The sequence below is a fragment of the Osmerus mordax genome, chromosome 10 (assembly GCF_038355195.1).
Source record: "Osmerus mordax isolate fOsmMor3 chromosome 10, fOsmMor3.pri, whole genome shotgun sequence".
Taxonomy (NCBI): Eukaryota; Metazoa; Chordata; class Actinopteri; order Osmeriformes; family Osmeridae; genus Osmerus; species Osmerus mordax.
In genome coordinates, this window is record NC_090059.1 from 17,987,429 (window position 1) to 18,009,650 (window position 22,222).

The following is a 22,222-nucleotide window of genomic DNA, read 5'->3' on the forward strand; positions in this document are numbered from 1 at the left end:
ACAGGTTAATAAGTGGCTCACAGTTCAGTTTGTGTCAACAGCAGGTTGACCCTAAAAAGCACACAGGACCGTAGACTAATAAACACTAACAGACTCGCAATACTTCATAAAGTAGTAGAAACTGCTTTTTATGTGGCAAGTTACGGTTTGAGAATAGCCTTGAAAGGAAATTCAAATTACCTCCATTAACCCCTTACTCAACCAGCACACAAACTAGATGTTTTGTGATGTTACCTGTAGTAGAACATTAACAGTAGTAACACCAATGAACAGTGATCCTCAGTGACACACTAGGTCATCACTGCTACTGGATTTACACACTTCCAGAGTGGAACGTCCAACTTGACTTGCAGCGGACGAGTTGTTAAAACATTGAGAAGATTGGAGAGCTCTCACAGATCATTAACTCTGCAGATAGAACCACACTGAACACAGGAAACATGGATGACTAGAGGAACTGAGATGAAACATACTTAGATTAGACATACATACACCTGGATTAGACGTGTGTGGAGCAAATCTTACTGGATAGAACGATCTGAAAGTACACAGCAGCCGCATACTTTATATTGAATCATGTTTATTATTTTATAGGTTACATTGACAAGTATTCACTTGACACTGAAGCCTCACTTGAAAAAAAACCCTGTCACACAGCAAACTGCTTCATCCACCACCACAACTGTCCATCATCAGAAAACTGAATCCAACTCCAAAAATACTTTCACACTCAACAAACTGGAGGTAAAACTGTCCAATCACACCAGGGAGAGTCTGCAGATGTGGTGACGATGTGGACAGCTGTGATGACTCGGGCTCGCACACAGGAAACAGGAAGTACAGGCAGCGTGTCATGTGATGTGGAATGCAGTCTGGCCAGGTGGGGGTGCGGGTCAGTATGAGCTCTGGTTCTGGTTCCTGTAGCCTCGCTGGTAACCACCCTGGTAACCACCCTGGTAACCGCCGCCTCCTTGGTAACCGCCGCCGCCTTGGTAACCACCACCGCCGCCGCCCTGGTAACCGCCACCGCCTCCACCGCCCTGGTAACCGCCGCCGCCCTGGTAACCGCCACCGCCCTGGTAACCGCCACCACCGCCGCCCTGGTAACCGCCGCCGCCCTGGTAACCGCCCCGCTTCTGCTGGTAACCATCCTTCTGGTCTGGAGACAGAAAGGAGGGAGGAGAGCAGGAGAGGAGTGGCCAGGTGATAAAGGAGAGAGAGAGAGGAATGAGAGAGATGCAGGGGTGTCAGTAGAGGAGTACAGACTCCTCGTTCCCTCGCTTCCTGGTGACAGACACAGCAGACAGCTGACAGTCACTCATGGAGAGAACATGAAGTAATTGGTTTATAAGCACCTCGTTGGTAACCTTGCTTCTGGTAACCTCCTCTCTGGTCTGAAAATGCAATGAAAACAGTTTAGAAACACACTAGCTAAACACCCTGTGAGTACATTCTCTCTCACACACACACACACACACACACACACACACACACATACACCGTAACCAAATAAATCACTTTCTGCTTATCCACACACACCAGTGTTTCCCCTACCATTATATAAGGGGGGCACCCCGCCCCCCCAACGGCCGCCCTCCCCCCCGGAAGGTCAAGTTAATTTTGTAAAAAATAAATAAATAATTTTATATATAGCGGGGAGTCAGGTGGCTGAGCGGTGAGGGAATCGGGCTGGTAATCCGAAGGTTGCCAGTTCGATTCCCGGTCATGCCAACTGACGTTGTGTCCTTGGGCAAGGCACTTCACCCTACTTGCCTCGGGGGGAATGTCCCTGTACTTACTGTAAGTCGCTCTGGATAAGAGCGTCTGCTAAATGAATAAATGTAAATGTAAAATGTAAATATAGCGCCAGATCACAAAATAAGTCATTTAAGCTTACCTTTCCTATAACACAGGTCTATAGCCAGCTATTTTATTAAACAAACTAAATGGCCTTATGTTATTTATCTTATTTACACGACGGCATGTCATTTCTGTCTCTACATGGTCGGTCGCCCTCCCTCCCCCCCCCCCAAAGGGGAAACACTGTCAAACACACACACACACACCCACACACACACACCCCCACACACACACACACACTAGAGCTAAGAGAATGATTAACAGATTATTCCAACAATCATGCAATTCAATCAATGATTTTTCAAACACCTCGTTGGTAACCTTGCTTCTGCTGGTACCCCCCTCTCTGTTCTGAAACCGTACAGTGAGAACAGTTTAGAGACACACACACACTGCTGTGCCACGCAATCGGCGTGCACACACACACTTTGGGGGGACAGAAAACCCATCCGTGGCAACGTGAAGTCCTCCCCCCCCCTAGGTCACAACCCCTCTCTCCCCCCCTAGGTCACAACCCCTCTCTCCCCCCCTAGGTCACAACCCCTCTCTCCCCCCCTAGGTCACAACCCCTCTCTCCCCCCCTAGGTCACAACCCCTCTCTCCCCCCCTGCTGGTGATACATGTTTAGAGGTCAGGGTCCTATGTGCCAGGCCAGGCCAGCCACACACACACTCTCACCCCACCACACACACCCCAGAACCATGTAACCTGGAGGAGGCTGGCTGGAGATGATAGGTTAATAGCCCCTCCTCCCTCCCCCAGACAGCCTGTGAGAAGGAAGGTGTACTTACCTCTCTGGTAGCCCTGCTTCTGCTGGTAACCACCCTTCTGATCTGGAGAGGAGAGAAGAGGAGGAGAGAGGACAGGGGAGGGGGATGGAAGAAGTGAGGAGTGGAGAGGAGAGAGAGGGAGGGCGGAGATAAGCTGTCTTAGTCCTGTCCGTTGATCCTACAACCAGTGTGTGCATGTTAGTGCATGTTAGTGTGTGTTAGTGTGTGCGTCTCACCCCTGTTGAAGTAGCCTCCGTAGACGCCCTGCTTCAGGTCGAACACGCGCTCGTTGTTCTCCACCAGGCCGCCCAGCTTCTCGGCCAGCTGCAGGGCCATGTTCTGCAGGGAGGTGGGCTCCGTACGGTGCATCACCACCGTCTGTGTGGGCTGGTCCAGGGACGCCTGCCGCACGCACACACACAGAGATAGACAAACACACACACAGAGATAGACACACACACACACACAGAGATAGACAAACACACACACACACACACACACACACACAGAGATAGACACACACACACAGATAGACACACACACACAGGAAGAGGGAATGGAACAAGTTAGATACTGGTCATGTCAGCTCACCAGGGTTACTGTGTGTGTGTGTGTGTGTGTGTGTGTGTGTGTGTGTGTGTACCATGAGCTCCTCGTTGATGATCATCTTGCTGATGATGCTGTGCACCATGGGAAGCTCCAGCTCAAACATCTCAGACAGAGTCTCCATACTGAGATAGAGGGAGAGAGTTAGTGTGTGTGAAAGAGAGTTTGTGATGTGTGTGTGAGAGAGAGAGGGTTTACCTGATGGAGTCATACACACTGCTGTAGGTGAAAGAGAGGGTTTACCTGATGGAGTCATACACACTGCTGTAGGTGAAAAGATAGGTCCTCAAAGACTCCTCCTGGATTTTCCTACAAACAAACACGCACCAATTCAGATTCAATAGCTAGTGCCTTTATTTTCATGTGTGTCTGGCTGTGTGTGTGTGTGTGTGTGTGGGTGAGAGTGTGTTCCTGTCCCTGACCAGCGTGTGTGTGTGTTCCTGTACCTGACCAGCATCTGGCGGACATGCTGCGTCTCTGGGAACAGGTCCCACACCTTGCTGTTCATCTTCTCGTTGATGATGAAAGTGTGGCAGGTACGCCAGTCTCCCATCTTCATGCTCTTACTGGCCGCAACCACGTGCTCCCGCATGCTCTCTGGGGGACCTGGGGGGGAGGGGGGAGGTCACATGACTTACAGACCATCAGGGTGTGTGTGTGTGTGTGTGTGTGTGTGAGAGCATGTGTGTGTGTGTGTGTGTGTGTGAGAGCGTGTGTGTGTGAGAGCGTGTGTGTGTGAGAGCGTGTGTGTGTGAGAGCGTGTGTGTGTGAGAGCGTGTGTGTGTGTGTGTGTGAGAGCGTGTGTGTGTGAGAGCGTGTGTGTGTGTGTGTGTGAGAGCGTGTGTGTGTGAGAGCGTGTGTCCATACCCAGCAGGGGCTGCCTCTCCCCAACCCTGAGCTGGTGGTGGAACTGCTTGCTGATCATCCTGCGCCGGGCATCAAACTCATGAGCAGCCATGTAGGGGATCTCCAGCAGCATGGCCGACACCAGGTACACACACTCCAGCAGCTCCAGGTTGATGTGCATGTGGAACGGGACCTGCATCCAGGAGCACAGCATGGGGTCTGAGTGTGTGTGGACCTGTGTGTCAGTGTGTGTGTGTCATGCGTGTCAGTGTGTGTGTGTCATGCGTGTCAGTGTGTGTGTGTCATGTGTGTCAGTGTGTGTGTGTCATGTGTGTCAGTGTGTGTGGACCTGTGTGTCAGTGTGTGTGTGTCATGTGTGTCAGTGTGTGTGTACGTGTGTGTCAGTGTGTGTGTGTCATGTGTGTCAGTGTGTGTGGACCTGTGTGTCAGTGTGTGTGGACCTGTGTGTCAGTGTGTGTGTACGTGTGTTTCTGCCCGTGTGAGTGTGTGTGTACCTGTCTCCTCTTCTCGATCTTCTCCTGCTCTGCGTTCCTCTCCTGCATGTTCCTCATCAGCAGGCCCTGGCCCAGCAGCTCCTTGGCCCGGCCCGAGGATTGGATGTCCAGCAGCGCGTTGTGGGCATCCTTGATCATGCCCTGGCGGAACGCACAGATCCCCAGCTGCACCATGGTCCTGTTATACAGGATCTGCAGGAAGTGGGGGGGTTAGCCTGCCTTCAGCCCGTTAGGTGATGGACAACAGGGGGGGTCAGTACCTGTACGGGGGGGTCTGCGTGCTGGATGTTGTCCTGCAGGTGGCTCATGAGCATGAGGTCTCTGGCCTGGTACCAGCGGGAGTGCAGCGCGTGGTGGTAGATGTGGCACAGGATGGCACAGGTGCGGATGCGGTCGGTGCGGTCCTTGGAGTAGATGAACTTACAGAGGCGGTCCATGATCAGGGCGCTGTCCTCCCCCTCGCTCTCCTCCTGGTCCTGCTCAGACTGGGGGCAAAGGTCACGTGGGTCACCCGACCGTACCAACTCACAGCTACCCTGGACTGTACCATCTATAACTCCTGGACTGTACCATCTGTAACTCCTGGACTGTACCATCTGTAACTCCTGGACTGTACCATCTGTAACCCCCCTCACCTTGGTCTCTGCCTGCATGGCCAGGCTGCGGCAGTGGGCCTTGTAGTCAAACTTGTAGTAGGTGTGCATGATGCGGCGCAGGTACACCCTGCACACCTCCTCTGTGGAGCCCTTGGTCTCCAGGTAGCCCAGCAGTCGGTCCAGGATGCCACACACATGACTCTCATCCTTCAGGTTGTCCACGTACTCTGGAGAGGAGGGGTGGGGAAGAGAGGAGGACGGAAGGAGGAGGAAAGGGTTGGAGGAAGAGAGAGGGGGATAGAGGAAGGGGAGGAGGGTTAGAGGGAGGGGAGGAGGGTTAGAGGGAGGGGAGAGAGGAGGGAGTAAAGTAGGCAGGTTAGGAGAAGTGTTTGTGGTTCTGTGAGTTGAGTGTTTGTGGTTCTGTGAGTTGAGTGTTTGTGGTTCTGTGAGATGAGTGTTTGTGGTTCTGTGAGATGAGTGTTTGTGGTTCTGTGAGAGGTGTGGCAGGTTTAGCTGCTCACCTTGTGAGTGAGGGTCTGTGTTCTGCATGATCTTGGTGAACTCCTCGTCCATCCTCTCCACCAGGGTCAGGATACACCCCCGCACTCTGAAGGGCTGCAAACACACACACACACACACACACTTAGTATCAAACCTCCACCATCTATAACAAAGCTGTCTCTTAAACTAACTTGATAATCGAGACAATAAACACAACCATGTTTAAAACTAGACCCTGGGGACTTGCCAGAATATTAGTGAGTGTATATAGATGTGTGTGTGTGTATATAGATTTGTGTGTGTATATAGATTTGTGTGTGTATATAGATGTGTGTGTGTATATAGATGTGTGTGTGTATATAGATGTGTGTGTGTATATAGATGTGTGTGTGTATATAGATTTGTGTGTGTATATAGATATGTGTGTGTATAAAGATGTGTGTGTGTATATAGATGTGTGTGTGTATATAGATGTGTGTGTGTATATAGATGTGTGTGTGTATATAGATGTGTGTGTGTATATAGATGTGTGTGTGTATATAGATGTGTGTGTGTATATAGATGTGTGTGTGTATAAAGATGTGTGTGTGTATAAAGATGTGTGTGTGTATATAGATGTGTGTGTGTATATAGATGTGTGTGTGTATATAGATGTGTGTGTGTATAAAGATGTGTGTGTGTATATAGATGTGTGTGTGTATATAGATGTGTGTGTGTATATAGATGTGTGTGTGTATATAGATGTGTGTGTGTATATAGATGTGTGTGTGTATATAGATGTGTGTGTGTGTATATAGATATGTGTGTGTATATAGATATGTGTGTGTATAAAGATGTGTGTGTGTATATAGATGTGTGTGTGTATATAGATGTGTGTGTGTATATAGATTTGTGTGTGTATATAGATATGTGTGTGTATATAGATGTGTGTGTGTATATAGATGTGTGTGTGTGTATATAGATTTGTGTGTGTATAAAGATGTGTGTGTGTATAAAGATGTGTGTGTGTATATAGATGTGTGTGTGTATATAGATGTGTGTGTGTATATAGATGTGTGTGTGTATATAGATGTGTGTGTGTATATAGATGTGTGTGTGTTTGAGTCACCTGGTTCTCAGAGATGCCCAGGTTTTCGCTGTCTTCAGCGATGTTCTCTCCAATGAAGATGTTGTTGTTGTTGAACAGGATGTCCAGCAGCTCATCGATACACTCCAGACACTTCTTCCACATGTCCGCCTGACCCAGACACACAGCACAGTCACTATGGTAACCTACACGGTTTGGTTACTGACAGTAACTTGTATATCCGGTGTGAAGGAGGAGAGAGCCAGCGAGGGGGAGAGATAGAGAGACAGAGAGTGAGTACCTTCATGAAGGCGGCCAGGTTGGGGTTGTAGTCGTACAGGGAGGCGATGATATTGAACTTGATCTTCACCAGGATGCCCTCCCCCAGGGTGTGCTCATTAGAGATGGCAGCCAGAGCATGAAGCAGCTCGATCTGGGCCGCTCTGAAGAGGAGGAGGGAGGAAGAGGGAGGATGAGAGGGCGGTGTGGGGAAAGAGGGAGGAGGAGGAGAGGGAGGTGAGGGGAAAGAGGGAGGAGAGGGAGGTGAGGGGAAAGAGGGAGGTGTGGGGAAAGATGGAGGAGAGGGAGGTGTGGGGAAAGAGGGAGGAGGAGGAGAGGGAGGTGTGGGGAAAGAGGGGGGGGAGGGAGAGTGAAAGACGGATGAAGAGAGAAATAGATTTTTAATTTGAGATGTTATTTAGTAGTGGCCATGATGTGAGGCGTGAGCAGTGGGCCAGAGAGGACCAGGGGGGCTTCTGGCCCCAGCTGTACCTGTCTGTGCCCTTCTTGCCTCGGGCCTGCAGGATCTCGTTCAGCTTCTTCACCACCACGGTCGTGTTGATCTCGGTTCCCTTGGCAAACATCTTGGGCTTCTCCTGCAGGACACACAGAAAGCTGTCATTTTAGAGAGATTTGTTGTTAACATAGCTCGTTAGAGCCAGGAGAAATGACTTCTGGATCAACAAGGTGAATAAGAGTGGACTTGAGGCAAGAGGAGAGACGAATTTGCACAAGTATCAGAATTGAACGTGCTTATACATCTATTTATTGATATTTTATCATACATCAACCTGTATGCATCTTTATAACGTCCTCACCTTGACAAGGGGAACTCCTCCCTTCACCTTCTCCCAGCCGCCCTCCCCCTCCTCTCCTCCCTCCTCCTCCGCCTCCTCCTGCAGCCTCTTCTGGCGATGCCTCTCCTTCCTGTCCTCCTTCTTCTTCTCACTGGTGTGGCGCTCTCCTTCCTGGGCTCTGGAGGACACACCGAGCATGCTCAGACGAGAGGACACACACCGAGCATGCTCAGACGAGAGGACACACACCGAGCATGCTCAGACAAGAGGACACACCGAGCATGCTCAGACGAGAGGACACACACCGAGCGTGCTCAGACGAGAGGACACACACCAAGCGTGCTCAGACGAGAGGACACACACCGAGCGTGCTCAGACGAGAGGACACACACCGAGCGTGCTCAGACGAGAGGACACACCGAGCGTGCTCAGACGAGAGGACACACACCGAGCGTGCTAAGACGAGAGGACACACACCGAGCATGCTCAGACGAGAGGACACACACCGAGCATGCTCAGACGAGAGGACACACACCGAGCATGCTCAGACGAGAGGACACGTCACGACCCGCTCATCCTTCACATGCGACACAGCACGTCGACGGGACCGGAGCAATACACCTGCTGAATGTCAACTTAATAACATCCAGCTCATGGAGCCCCAGCTGGCCAGCTGCTGCCACGGGAGTCAGCACGTGAGGACTCACTTCAGCTGGCCAGCTGCTGCCACGGGAGTCAGCACGTGAGGACTCACTTCTTGAGGAAGACCACAGCCAGGGAGGCGCTCTTCTCGTCATCATCCCCGCTCTCGCTGCCACTGTCCACTGCGTCTGAGCCCCAGTCTTCATCATCATCACTGCTGGACGACTCCTCATCCTAGCCAGGGCAAACACACTTGTTACCATGACTACGTCACAACCAGGCGAGGTAGTCATGGTAACCTCAGGGAGGCCCGGTGCTATGACATAACATTTGACTCATTCAGCAGTCACTTTCATTCTAAGGCAAAAAAAATACAGCAAAGAATCAGAAGACCATTACAATGTGCGCGAGCGAGCGAGCGCGAGAGCGAGAGCGAGCGCGAGAGAGAGAGAGAGAGAGAGAGAGAGAGAGAGAGAGAGAGAGAGAGGAGACCATGGACCAGCAGACATAATCTCACCCCGGACTTGGCTGACTTGAGGAACTTGCTGGCGTCGGGCAGGGCCTCCACTGGAGCCGGCTTCTTCTTCAGGAAGCTCTTGGCGTCCTCGCCGCCTTCGTCATCACTTCCTGACGACGACCCTGTGGACCGCACGGCAACGGAGGCAACATTATAACAATGTAATCGTTTAATAGACGCTTTGTATATTAGAAGTGGTGTTGCGTGACTGGTGTGTAACAGTGGGTTTATGGACGACAAGGACTCACCTGATTCACCTGCTTCTTTCTCTTCTTCCTCATCAGCTGATTCTGTTGGGTTCTGAGAGAGAAAGAGACAGAGAGAGGAAAGAGAGTTCAGTTCACCAGACCCGACAGCAGAGCCTCATCATAATGAGTTGTGACTGAAGTCTCACCTCCTTGTAGCTGGCGATCTCAGTCTCGTAGTCTCTGTTGTACTTGCGGATCTTCTGCCTCAGGGTGCTGAGAGCTTTGGCGTTGTTCTTGTTCATCTTCTTCTTGCCTTCTTTATCCTCCCAAAGCTGAGGAACACAAGACGAGTCGTTAAACATCTACACACCACCAAGCCCAGGCCACAATGACTAGGATTAGATTACTGATTTGATTAATGTAGCCTGGACGATTTTATCCTGAGCAACTGCTTATAGAAAGTACAGCAGCAAATCAAGGATGAAAAGATGCAAAGTTCGAAGAGTTTTGGGTGGTGGGAGTGAAGTGTATTGTGGAGGGGTTAGCAGCAGGGAGCCTCACCTGATTCAGATAGTCTTCCAGGTCAGCCAGAAGACGGATGTAGAAGGGGGGAACCCCCTCCTTGTCCACTATAGTCTTGCTTTTGAGGAACGCTCGACACAGCTGCTCAAACTCCTCCAAACATTTTGCCATGTCTCTGATCTTCATGGCGTTGCGGATGGTCTTGATGAGGTTGGTCAGTTCTTCAAACCTGCAGGTGGACGATAAGCTGATGTGAAACACAGCAGAACAGACCCAACACAAGCTGAACAGAGGCTGTGGTGGTGTGGTGTCTCTCCGGGGACTGACCTCTTGTCCTTGGCACTGCGGACCACCCTCTTGGTGTCCTCCTCATCGTCACTTAGCAACAGAGACCTGCGAGGAAGGAAGATACAGGGAAGGGAGTCAGGTGGCTGAGCGGTGAGGGAGTCGGACTAGTAATCCGAAGGATGCCAGTTCGATTCCCGGTCATGCCAACTGACGTTGTGTCCTTGGGCAAGGCACTTCACCCTACTTGCCTCGGGGGAATGTCCCTGTACTTACTGTAAGTCGCTCTGGATAAGAGCGTCTGCTAAATGACTAAATGTAAATGTAGATACAGGAATGGGCATTCTGGGAAAGTGGAGTTGAAGTGCAGAGAGGGGGGAGGAGATGGAGGTGCTTACTGCTTGGTTAAGGTAGTCCCGGTGGGTTTAGGAGTGATCTCGTCTGCTGACGAGGACTCTTCCGACTCACTGTCGGACCCAGTGGCGAAGAAACGAGACATTGTGGAAGTCTTCTCAAATCTAGGACAACGGAAAATTAGACTAATTAATAACTACATTTCTAACTAAGTAGAAATGTGTTCATCTACACCTCTTAAGTAGGGAACTTAAAACAACTCCAGTGCCAATGTAAGAGTTACACATACCACAACGAATATTGCTAACGTTCATCGCCATAAATGTGTTAATAGTCCTCCAAACAAGGAATACAACTGAATAATTAAACGGACCACAGTTGAACATGTAGCTAACCGCATTTCTGACTACAATGGTTTCCGATCCCGGATAGCTTGTTTAGGTATCTTCCATTATAATAAATGTAGCTAGTGGGCTAGAGCTAGGTGTATCATTGACATACTTCATGCGGATCTACAACAAGTGAGTTTACTATTCACGAGGGCATCTTTATCCTCGTTTCCATAAAAGATAGTCTGTCGGCTCCAGCAACTGTGATACTGTTGATTATCAGCTGCTTGCAGCGATACAGAAACAGCTAGCCTAGCTAACTAGCAATAGCTAAAATACAGATTAGCGATTATATTGTCGGGGTGAGTAGCTACGTAATTGCTGTGGCTACCTTGTTTTTCAAGTAAATAATTCTGGAGGACTAACTACAGTGGAGAACTAAGTGGCTTAAGACATTCACGTTTTCAGTCAAGTTAGCAGAAGGCAGGCTGTAGCCAACAACGTAATCCTGATCCTGATGGACGCCACGCTACGAAACATCTAGTAGCACTAGAAGCTAGCAGCTGTAGCTAGGCAGGCGAGGCCCTCGCGCCTGGCAGGATCGGCCTTTTCTTATACAAGAAAATCTACCTTCATTCAACAGTCAAGTCTGACCGTGTTGATTAAAACTCACCTATGTCCTTGTGAAAATTGTCCTATAGTGTGTCTGTTTTATTTGGAAAGATATATAATCCAGTTTTGCGGTTTAGTGGACTGAAAGTCGCAACGTGCGAGGCAGTCTGTTTCGGCACTTGCGTCAGAAAGGACGTAATGTTGCCAACTATCGCGAGACAAATAATCAACCGTAATAATCAACCGTAGCTTCAGAACACTGAAACAACCCGCTGCATTTGATCTCACCCAACTTATTTTTATTTTAAATTATTCTCAGTTGTTATTCCAAATTTTTCTAATACTTTCATTTCATATTATATTGTTGATAAATATAGCTCTCATCCAGTCTTTAAGATGTTTGTACTTTCCCCAGTCTTTGTTATACTTTTTGCCATACTTTGACCACTTGGTTGGCTGTATTTTGACAGACATACATTGTCTTGACGTTCTTCAATACTTTGGTCTAGCAAACATGTCATGTGCGTTAGTATGACCTTGTTATCTCACTAGGAACGGGAACAAAAAAGAAACCCGTTTACTTTACAAGTTAAACTTCCCATTGAGAAGCCTTTGTGGTTCCCTTAAAATCCAACTACAAACGAGAGCAAATGTTTTACATTGGCTATATTAAAATAAACTAATCAGCACCGTCACCGTATTTTAATGTTGACCCAATAGTAGTAAAAAGCGTTTTTATGTGCCAAAAAAATTACATTACTAACGTTACTGATTTATACTAAAAAGTATTTTATTTTTTTCTCACAAATAATGAATCATAAAAATCAACAGTAAGTCCTACAGACTGGTCAGAAAAAGAACATGTTTCAAAAAATACAGCTTGGTTTGTAATGTTTTCGTTCCTCTGCCATCCATCGAAGTAAACGACAAGATGTCACCGTCAGATGAAGCTGCGTGTTTCTACACCTTGCGTGTGTCTACACCTTGTGTAGACAGTGTCTGTGTCAACTCACTGCTGATACACTTCAGAGTTGAGACACTTGGAAATGAGAGACATGAAAAAACCCATTCAAGTGTAAATCCCCTCCTCCACATGAAAAAAAAAAAAAAAAAGGTGTTTTGTAAAGGTCTTCCAAATATTACATAAGACGCTATATATTGGTATAGCCATGCAGCTATTGCTTTGCAGTGGTACAGCTACCCAGGTAAATAAACACATATGAAGTTCAAAATGTCATCTTGCTTATGCTTGCCTCCATACTCGCACACCCACCTCCACCTTTCACAAAAAACATGAACCAAAACGCTCCGGCTTCCTTCAGGTGCAGAGCTACACTTTCAACCCCAGCAGGGAGACAGTAGCTTGTTCAGGTTGCTGTTTTTGTGTTACAATGAAACAAACAAACAAAATGTCCCAGAGTTTCTCCTGAGCAGGAGCCAGTCTTAGCCCTGGACCCAGAGTCTTGCCTTTCAGAGGAACAAAGTCTGAAATAGAACAGGTCCCTAAATTATGGAAAAAGTGTTAGGCGAGCAAAAAGTCTTGTTGTAAAATAAAAACAAAGTTAAGACAGCAGGGAGGGGGAAAATACAAGTACTGCAAATAATAACAGTATGCATTCTCCTGTAGTCAAAGTTGAGGGTTCCTTTCTAAAAGGTCATTGTGAGGTCACAGGAAGTAGTCAGCCACCGGCTTCTTAGAAGGAATGCCCCTGGTTTCCTGTGGCGCCGCTTCGAATATGATGTAGTCCTTCTGCAGGTGCTCATCCAGTTCCAAAATGGCCGCCACATTGCCACACCTGGCAGGAGAGAGAGAGACGAGTCATGAATGATAACACAGGGAACCCCATTTTAGCAGAAGGACAAGCAGACGCAGCAGGGTAAACACACGCGTGTCCCTGGCGTGTTGCGTCACCTGTAGCAGTAGTTGGGCGCGGACCACACAGTAAGCACAGTCTCGTTGAAGTGCCACTTGTAGCCCTCCATCACCAGCTGATGCGCCCGGCAGATCATGTCGATGTCGTTAGCGGCGTTGAACTGTGCCACCACGTCGCTCCCGAACAGGTACCCCGCCCCCCGGGGGCTTACACCCCAGCCCGTCGTGTCTGGGGAACACAGCAGCACGGTGACCACTCACAAACACAACAACCTCCAGAACACCTGACAGGATCACTCACAAACACAACAACCTCCAGAACACCTGACAGGACCACTCACAAACACAACAACCTCCAGAACACCTGACAGGACCACTCACAAACACAACAACCTCCAGAACACCTGACAGGACCACTCACAAACACAACAACCTCCAGAACACCTGACAGGACCACTCACAAACACAACAACCTCCAGAACACCTGACAGGACCACTCACAAACACAACAACCTCCAGAACACCTGACAGGACCACTCACAAACACAACAACCTCCAGAACACCTGACAGGACAGGGAGGAACTGGATCATGCTATCCACTCCACCAGGAAGAGCAGCCACCTTGTAGTAAAGCTAAGCTGCAGAGAGAAGGTTCTGCTTACCTTCAGGATCTGACCACAGCAGGTCACACATGGGCCCATCATGAGGCACTTCCTGTTTTCTGTCGATGGTTCTTATCTGGTCCAGAGTCTGAATAGAGGGGGAGAGGCCTCCGTGCACACAGAATATCTACCCAGAATGCACCAGAGAAATAAAACACGTTAACCAGCGAATAAATACACCACACGAAAAACCCAAGCAGTGGAATATCTCCCCAAACAAATATAACACAAAAACACAATCATAACCAACTTGAATCTCTTGTCACACAAATAAAGCTCAAAGAAACATAATTCTCAGTACATTCCCCATAATGGCTACACAAATACTTAGATGTACTCGGCTCAGCTGAATCATCCAGGTCACCTCACCTTGCCGTCGATGATGGCGGAGAGGGAGAGGTAGTCGAAGATCTCGGTGCAGTACCGCCACACGGTGACCGAGCCGTACTTCCGCAGACACTCGTCGTAGAAGCCGTACACCTGGGTGATCTGACGAGACTCGTGGTTTCCCCGGATCAACGTGATGCGGTCAGGGTAGCGCACCTGTGGGGGGGGGAGAAGACAAAGACAGCTAGGGTTAGTTCATCCCAGAGTTCCAGCAGTTGGAAGGAGAAACACAGGATAACCGTAAACGTTTCTCTTACCTTGAGTGCGAGCAGCAGCAGGAAGGTTTCAACACTGTAGAACCCTCTGTCCACAAAGTCTCCCATGAAGAGGTAGTTTGTCTCTGGAACGTCACCGCCAACCTACCAGTCACCATGACAACACGGGTGCACATGTAAGCAGCATAAAGCACGACCCAGAAAGAGAAATATACAGGACAAACTGCTCATGATGAGACAATATGACTTTGCAACTTACTCTGAATAACTCCTTAAGGTCATAAAACTGCCCATGGATATCGCCACACACCTGGGAAAGCCAAGCGAGACAAATCACTACAAAGGTGCAGCAGTAAAAGGGATGAACGTGAGGATGTAAACAGGTGCTTGACTTACTGTAACTGGGGAATCGACTCTCTGCACATTGCTCTCCTCCACCAGGATCTCTCTAGAAACAGAGCCACAGTAATAAACATGTCATTTTCTCATAACAGGAAACGCATACAAAATTAAACAATAGCTCAAAAGTTAAATCATGGCCAGCCAAACGTGTTTAAGTTACTAGAAACCAGCAGGTTACTTCGCTAATACAGAACCACACAGACTCACTGGATGAGGTGTTTGGAAGAGAGATGTTTGAGATCTCAGGTGAGTTTACCTAGCTCTGGCACACAGTGCTTTGACTTCGTTCTCCTTGATGAGCTCACATCTCCTCAGCTGCTCTATCTGTCTGTCCAGATCGCTGATGTCGCCCATGGTGACGGACTACGCTGCCGCCGCTCGCGTCACCGCGGGTGCCGCACTGACACACAAACACAACAGGCTCATTGTGTCAATACTGTCTCTCCAACAGGTCCACACGCACACACACACACTCTCTCACTGGTGGATTAAATGTCAGAGCACCAGATGTCTACAGTTGCATTCCGGGCAGAGATGACCTAATGGCTGGGATAAAAAGACGTAACTACTTTCTTAACAGCCTCTAATACACAACGGAAGGAACAGTCAGTACAAGCCATGCCATTGTTATGCGGCCAACCCGAGAAACTGTTGACATAAAAATATAGCACCATCCATCAATAACATGGCTGTTGACTCTAGGGTTTTGTCACAAAGCAGGATGTTATGTCAAGGCTTATTTTACACTACTCTGTGGCCAATGCTAGCCTGCGAATAAGTTAGCGAGCTAGCAAGTAATCGAGCCTAGGAGAGGTTAGCTAGGTGGCTTGGCCAGCAACAATATACAGGTAGCTACAAAATAAAGGATGGCAAATGTAGTCTAGGTAGCTACCATAGCTAGCTAACGTAACGGTAGCTAGTCAACTGTGATTACGCAGTGAAGTCAGCTACACAGTAGGCTACGGTACGGTAGCTAATGTTGGTGCTACTAGTTAGCAGTAGCTAACAGTGTAATGTACGGCCGGGCTACAGCCTTAACCGACACTTCGCATATGGCTAGGCTAGCTAGTTAGCTGGGCGTGGAAAAGTTTACTTTTCTTTGTGATAGCCAGCAAGCTAGCATACTAGTTAGCCGGTCAGTCAACGACGATATACATTCATCTATCACTCATCATATTGGCTAGTACTAACATTAAAGTGATGCCAATCTTACCTGCTGTATAAAAAATAATCAGCGGCAACCCTAGCAAGCCCGTCTGCGTTTTCTTCTTCTACAACACCGTGTGCGACGGCCCTCTGCCAGCCGGTGTTAGCCGGTGTGTGCGTGCGTATGTGTCTGCGCGCGCGCGCGCAACTATGAGCCTCCCCGGAAATGTCGTAGAATACTAATCGTCTTTTGCCAGCTACCGTACAAAAAAAAAAGAGAAAATCCTGTAGTGAAAAAAACTGAGGCGTAGATTTACTTTTAGAAGTACAGTGAAATATCTAGATGTTAGCTTGGTTGGTCTACACAAACAAAAATTAGTGTGCTTCGCTACTTTTGCATAAGTAACCGGTTGAAATACAACAAACTTTATTAACATCTCAGAGGTTCATTATTTCATTAACACTGAATAGAAAAATACAGAAATCAACTTGTAAAATGGATTCTTATTTCATAGCAGACATGACAGGCACATACGGCATAAAATATAGGCTATTGTAATTGCTAATTTAAATTATTTTTCAACATAAAGCCATTTTACAGTGAAGTAAGCCAGTAAGCAAAAGTTCAGAATCAGTCTTGTGTCTTCTTGAGTTTATTCTTGAGCTCTGACATCATAAGTGGATTCCCAAATCTGGAGGAAAATAAACAATGATAACTTGTTTATTTTAAGATATCTTTTAACACCTCTACACTGAACCTTTGAAATAATCTCATAATAATAATAAAAACTTCTACAGTATATAAAAACACTCTAACCCTGTAAAATGCTGAATATTTACCCCGGGTGTCGAGGTGTTGTCCACTTAGGCTTTGCTTCTTCCTGCTTGAGAGATTCTCCTCCTTTTTGTTCTGCCTTGCTCTGATGGAGAGACAAGTGTTTTCAAATGTTCTTGTGATTTAAGTTTAAAAAGGCAAATTATGAACCCTGAACTGAACTTGAGTTGAGATATTATTGTGCCTTGTAGCAGGCATGGGGTTACTTTCACTGTGGTTCTAAAGACAGACACTTCCTTGTGTCCGACCACCGAAATAGTGTTGGAACTAAGCACTTCTGATCCTTGATTTTTTGCTGCAGCTCCTCAATGCAATATTTGTGTGTTGCTTTGGATAAAAGTGTTTGCGAAACAAATCAAATGTAATGTAACACTTCATGAAAAGGCTGTTCTGAGAGCAGGCCGTGAGGAGGTTCTACCTGCGCTGTGTTCTCTGAGTCGTGGTCGCCCTTCACTCCCATCTGGGTCCTCCTCAGCACAGGGGGTCCTTCACCAAACCCTGGAACAGAAGACTAACGTGAACTCATTCAAAAGATCATCATCCTCCTCATAATCTTCACCATCCTCATCCGTAATTGCCCATAATGTGTCCCTATGAAATGTAGGACTGTGTGTCAAACTACAAATTAGAATAAAACATTTAAAATAATAAATAACCCAAGTTACATTCACAGTGACAGTAAACATTTCTCTCACTGTCATCTTTATTACATTCACATTTGACATTAACATTATTCATTGGGCAAATGCTTTTATCCAAAGCGAAGTACAAATAGTGCATGGTTTCATTTTCTTCAATCTTTCTGTTGTTGTTTGAAAGCAGAAGTATGATGATATTTCACTTACCAGGAAGTTTGATCCCAATGCCCCCCAGTCCCATCGGCAGGCCTCTGACTGGTGCACGTGGGGAGGGTTTGGGGGCCAGGGAGGGGGTCAGGGAGGGCTTGAGGAGGAGGGTGCGGGGGTCTTTGGGAGGACGGACATGACGGTTCTTGATTCCTATTTTAGACTTTTGAGCAGTGAAATCCAAAATGGAGGCATCCAACTGCATGCAAATCGATACACCAAAAAAAAAAACATAACAGGAAAAGAAGAGACATTCAATTTGTCTTTTCACATTTAGAAAGTGCCATCAAAGTCATCTACAAAATATATTATGATCACTATGCTTAACATTTCTGGAACGTATTTTTGACCGAAGAGCGAATGATTACCTGAAGTTGTAGATCTTGATATGTAGAGATACTTCCTGATAGAGGACTGAGTCTTGCTTTACCTTCGACCTCTGAGAAGTCCTCTACTCCAGGGACATCCTGCTCTGGTTCTGCCCCTACCTCATCTCTCTCCTTCACACTGTCTGCTGTTCCTGCTACCTCATCTCTCTCCTTCACACTGTCTGCTGTTCCTGGTGTTGACCTCACTTCACCCTCCACTGTTTCAACAACAACACTCTCCTTTATCTTCTCTGGAGAACAGTCTTCAGTCTCAGCTGACTCACTCGCAAACACTGCCTTTATCTCTGTGAATAATCCAGCCTTTAGCTCTCTAACAATTTCGGAATCTCTTGTTTTGGTTTTTGTTGATAATCTGTCCTCCTTGGTTTCTGCACTCACATCCAGTGTTCCAGTCTCAAACAGCTCCTCCAATAATCCACCTCCTGTTGTTTTGGCCTCCACTTCCAGGGATTCATCTGCTGAGTCAGTCTCGATCTCGTCCGATAATCCAGCCGTTGTATCGGTAGGATCATCTGCTAATCCAGAGTCGCTCAGGCTCTGAAGCAGGTCTTCTGAGGACTCGAGTGATTCAGTCTCTGCTGACGCATTCCTGGCTTCATCCATCTCAGCCGGTCCAGTTGTCACTGGTTTCAGATCTTCTTCAGAGACACCAGCCAAGGCTTTGGTCTCTGATTGTTCTGATAAAAACGTGTTCATGTCCCTCCTGGATCCGACCTCCATCTCCTCTCCAGCCTTGTAGTTTCCCGTCACCACGGCTACGTCGGCATCCTCGTTCTCCTGGAACCTTCTCTCCGCCGGCACGACACCCTCTGCTGGTTCAGCGTCCGTGTCCTTCAGCTTCCAGAAAGATCCGTCTTTGTGGAATTCAGGTAATGCGTTCTCTACCTCAACCTCATGTTCTACAGCCTCAGACCTCCAACCTGCCGCCTCTGCCTCCATCTCATCCAACACCCCTCCCTCCCACTCCCTGTTCCCCTCATCCAGAGATCCCACCGGTTCTCCCTCCTCCATCTCCTCTGGCATGAGTAGAGAAGCCATATCTTCTGGTAATCTAAACTCGGTTTCCATTAAATAATGAAATACTCCAGCCTCCATCCCGCTCTGTTTAGGTTCATCCTCAGACGGTTTATCTGACAGTCCATCATCTTCCTCCTCCGTCTTCCCTGCTTCCTCCTGCTCAGAGTCCAATGTTCCCTCTGTCACTGCCTCTGCCTCCACCTCCAGTCTCTCTGCCTCCACCTCCGGTCTCTCTGCCTCTGCCTCCACCTCCAGTCTCTCTGCCTCCACCTCCGGTCTCTCTGCCTCTGCCTCCACCTCCGGTCTCTCTGCCTCTGCCTCCACCTCCGTTCTCTCTGCCTCTGCCTCCACCTCCGGTCTCTCTGCCTCTGCCTCCACCTCCGGTCTCTCTGCCTCTGTCTCTGCTCCTACATTGCTGCTCCTCCCAGCTGTCCATCTGATGGTTCCAGCTAGGTCTTTCTCCAGGAGTTCTGCTTCCATAGACTCTTCTGGTAAACTAGCCTCGGTCATCCACTGTAATTCAGATTTAACCTCTGAGGATTTGTCCACAGCCTGTTCCCTTTCTGACGAGGCAATCTCACCAAACACTGATGTCCACAGATCGATAACTGCCTCGATAGCTAATCCATCCTCCTCCTGCACGGTTTCTGCTCCCAACTTTCCCTCTCCTTGCTTTGATACCTCAGCCTCTGGGTGTGTCTCCTCTTCTGAAAGTTCTATGGCTAAATCTTTGAGCGCATGAATCTCTGTTTTGTTCGTTGGAACATCTGATTTGTCCGTGTCCTCGAGCGGTGTGGGTTCTGAGAGGCTCAGTGTTCCAGACCTCTCCTCCATGATCACACTCGGGCTCCTGTCCTCATGTGATGCCTCAGCAGAGTCTGGGTCTTCGTCCCATTCCTCCCTCGCCGCTGGACAGAGGGCTGCACAACCACCTTCTACAACAGCTTGTACAACAGCTTGTACAACAGCTTCTACACTCTCCGCCTCCTCGCCGTAAGAACCTATGTTTACTTCTCGTAACTGGGCGGTCCCTCTTTCGTCATCATTCCCAAATTCCAGGGTCTTTTGTGTCGTATCCTCATCCAGCTCTCGGCCATTGTTGTATTCAGGAAGTTCCTCTCCGTTTCTTTCACAGCCTGCTCTCCCTGCCTCCAGGAACACCCAAGACCCCCGACTTCTCTCCGGGGAAATATCTCTGAGCTCTCTGATTTCCACTCCATTGTTTTCCATGACTTTGTCCACAGCGGTTGAGGTAACAGCACCTCCAATGCCGCCACTGACCAGCTCTCTTTCTGGCACTTTATCTTCCTCTATTATCATTTGATCCATGTCAAAAAAATGTGGCTGGTCGCAGAAAGTGTTTAGTTCAGGGATTTCAACGTCACACACCTCTCTCTCCTCCTCTCTCTCCTCCTGTCTCTCCTCCTCTCTCTCCTCTTCTCTCTCCTCCTCTCTCTCCTCCTCTCTCTCCTCCTCTCTCTCCTCTTCTCTCTCCTCTTCTCTCTCCTCCTCTCTCTCCTCCTCTCTCTCCTCTTCTCTTAGAGTCCTTCCGACACCCGCTGATCCTATCGAGTCCATCTCAGCGGTTCCTCGTGCCTCCTGCCATGTTTTCCTAGGGGCCGTGTCCTCGTCTGTGACACTCGCTGTCTGGAGGCTTTCTTTGCCGTCTCCTCTCTCAGTCGTCTCTTCCATCATCTGTTGTCCTGTCACAACAGTTGTCTCATCTTTTGACACAGACTGTCTATTGTCACTGGCCTTTTGCACCGCGTCATCTAACCTCATCTCCGCGGCAACGAGGCATGTCTCCAGTTCTTGTTTTTCATTGGACACGTCTTGGAGGACTGGTGGGGGTTTGGGACAGCCGTCAGTGTCGTCATGTTCCTCATCGGACAGTCCTTCCTCACCACTCGGTACGTCTTCTTCACCCATCTTCCTCGCTGCCTCTTCACCTAGATCTGCCTCTTCACCTAGAACTGCCTCTTCACCTAGATTTGCCTCTTCACCTAGAACTGCCCCTTCACCTAGAACTGCCTCTTCACCTAGAACTGCCTCTTCACCTAGATCTGCCTCTTCTTTTGCCAGGTCTTTCTCTTCTCTTGTTCGGGTGTCACATTCTCCTCTCTGGTCTTCTTCCTCCACATAGTGATGTAATGCTGGGCTGTCTCTGAGCTCAGGCTCTCCCTCTCTGAGCTCAGGCTCTCCCTCTCTGAGCTCAGGCTCTCCCTCTCTGAGCTCAGGCTCTCCCTCTCTGAGCTCAGGCTCTCCCTCTCTGAGCTCAGGCTCTCCCTCTCTGAGCTCAGGCTCTCCCTCTCTGAGCTCAGGCTCTCCCTCTCTGAGCTCAGGCTCTCCCTCTCTGAGCACAGGCTCTCCCTCGCTGCACTGGTCCCAGGAGACGGTAGACTGCGGCCAGGCCGAGACCTCTGCCCTCCCTCTCTCCTCGAGGACCCCGACATCGGCCACGTGGTCCACACGCTCCCCATCCGCTCTCTCTGCGCGTCCTGAGTCTCCGTCAGTGGTTCCCACGACGACTGGCTCCGGTCTGAGCAGCCTCTCCACAGCTTCCGTTATGTAGTTCTGAGCGTACATGAGCGTGGGTGTTTGTTTGTTTGGGTGTGTGACAGAGAGGGAGGGAGGGAGGGAGGGAGGGAGGGAGGGAGGGAGGGAGGGAGGGAGGGAGGGAGGGAGAGGGAGGGAGCTAGTTATTGGCCTGCCAAATGTTTAGGTTAACAAGACCAATTATTATACTTGTTTTTCACAAATCCCCACACACATTAATCCATTATTTCAGTTTGCACCTCATACTTACCCAGACACTCCATAGAGTCCTGGCAAACGGACCTTGGAGAGAATCCATCTGTTGACTTCAAATACAAATTTTCACCAGTGATGAAAATCAGGTAGCAACTATCTAAACTGTGTTCTTAAGGAACTGCACGTGACGACAAATCCGAACCGTCAGACAAGCGATAAATATAATAGGCTACCAGCCGTTAACGTATTTAAAACCGGAGTGACTACGCAAAGACTTGCAGAGCATTTCAATCATGCGATCATTTAGACATGTTGATTCCGAAATTTCAACTCACCACTCCTCCACACAGTTCCTGATAATGAAACGTCCGGTAATTTGAGGAAGGTGTGACACGCAAGCCAACAGGCATCGCG

The 22,222-nt window shown here is 48.5% G+C and overlaps 3 protein-coding genes across 4 annotated transcripts; all 3 read right to left on the reverse strand.

Annotated features, from left to right (window-relative positions):
• Positions 1 to 563: 563 nt before the first annotated feature.
• eif3c (eukaryotic translation initiation factor 3, subunit C) lies at positions 564 to 11,470 on the reverse strand. 2 transcript variants are annotated; one of them, XM_067244077.1, is made up of 25 exons: positions 11,347 to 11,470; positions 10,389 to 10,508; positions 10,033 to 10,098; positions 9,745 to 9,934; positions 9,390 to 9,515; positions 9,244 to 9,295; positions 8,996 to 9,117; positions 8,591 to 8,712; positions 7,858 to 8,014; positions 7,532 to 7,635; positions 7,062 to 7,203; positions 6,803 to 6,931; positions 5,715 to 5,808; positions 5,233 to 5,420; positions 4,858 to 5,082; positions 4,598 to 4,789; positions 4,104 to 4,275; positions 3,683 to 3,842; positions 3,480 to 3,545; positions 3,274 to 3,361; positions 2,867 to 3,032; positions 2,652 to 2,693; positions 2,170 to 2,211; positions 1,356 to 1,394; positions 564 to 1,159 (listed from the first exon to the last, which is right to left on the reverse strand). In XM_067244077.1, the coding sequence occupies exons 2-25, from the start codon at positions 10,487 to 10,489 to the stop codon at positions 894 to 896; spliced, it is 3,051 nt and encodes a 1,016-aa protein (XP_067100178.1). In that variant the 5' UTR covers positions 10,490 to 10,508; positions 11,347 to 11,470; the 3' UTR covers positions 564 to 893. The 2 variants fall into 2 exon arrangements, with proteins under 2 accessions (XP_067100178.1, XP_067100179.1); XM_067244078.1 differs by lacking the exon at positions 2,170 to 2,211.
• A 580-nt stretch (positions 11,471 to 12,050) lies between these two features.
• On the reverse strand, positions 12,051 to 16,159 carry ppp4cb (protein phosphatase 4, catalytic subunit b). Its single transcript, XM_067244100.1, has 9 exons — positions 16,039 to 16,159; positions 15,082 to 15,225; positions 14,820 to 14,871; positions 14,683 to 14,733; positions 14,466 to 14,567; positions 14,191 to 14,364; positions 13,822 to 13,948; positions 13,198 to 13,387; positions 12,051 to 13,081 (listed from the first exon to the last, which is right to left on the reverse strand). The coding sequence occupies exons 2-9, from the start codon at positions 15,177 to 15,179 to the stop codon at positions 12,952 to 12,954; spliced, it is 924 nt and encodes a 307-aa protein (XP_067100201.1). The 5' UTR covers positions 15,180 to 15,225; positions 16,039 to 16,159; the 3' UTR covers positions 12,051 to 12,951.
• A 210-nt stretch (positions 16,160 to 16,369) lies between these two features.
• si:ch211-136m16.8 (uncharacterized abhydrolase domain-containing protein DDB_G0269086) lies at positions 16,370 to 22,200 on the reverse strand. Its single transcript, XM_067244075.1, has 9 exons — positions 22,144 to 22,200; positions 21,864 to 21,895; positions 21,097 to 21,631; positions 19,382 to 21,024; positions 18,020 to 19,342; positions 17,652 to 17,850; positions 17,225 to 17,304; positions 16,812 to 16,891; positions 16,370 to 16,663 (listed from the first exon to the last, which is right to left on the reverse strand). Exons 4-9 carry the CDS (start codon positions 20,984 to 20,986, stop codon positions 16,603 to 16,605), a joined length of 3,348 nt encoding a protein of 1,115 aa, XP_067100176.1. The 5' UTR covers positions 20,987 to 21,024; positions 21,097 to 21,631; positions 21,864 to 21,895; positions 22,144 to 22,200; the 3' UTR covers positions 16,370 to 16,602.
• Positions 22,201 to 22,222: the final 22 nt, after the last annotated feature.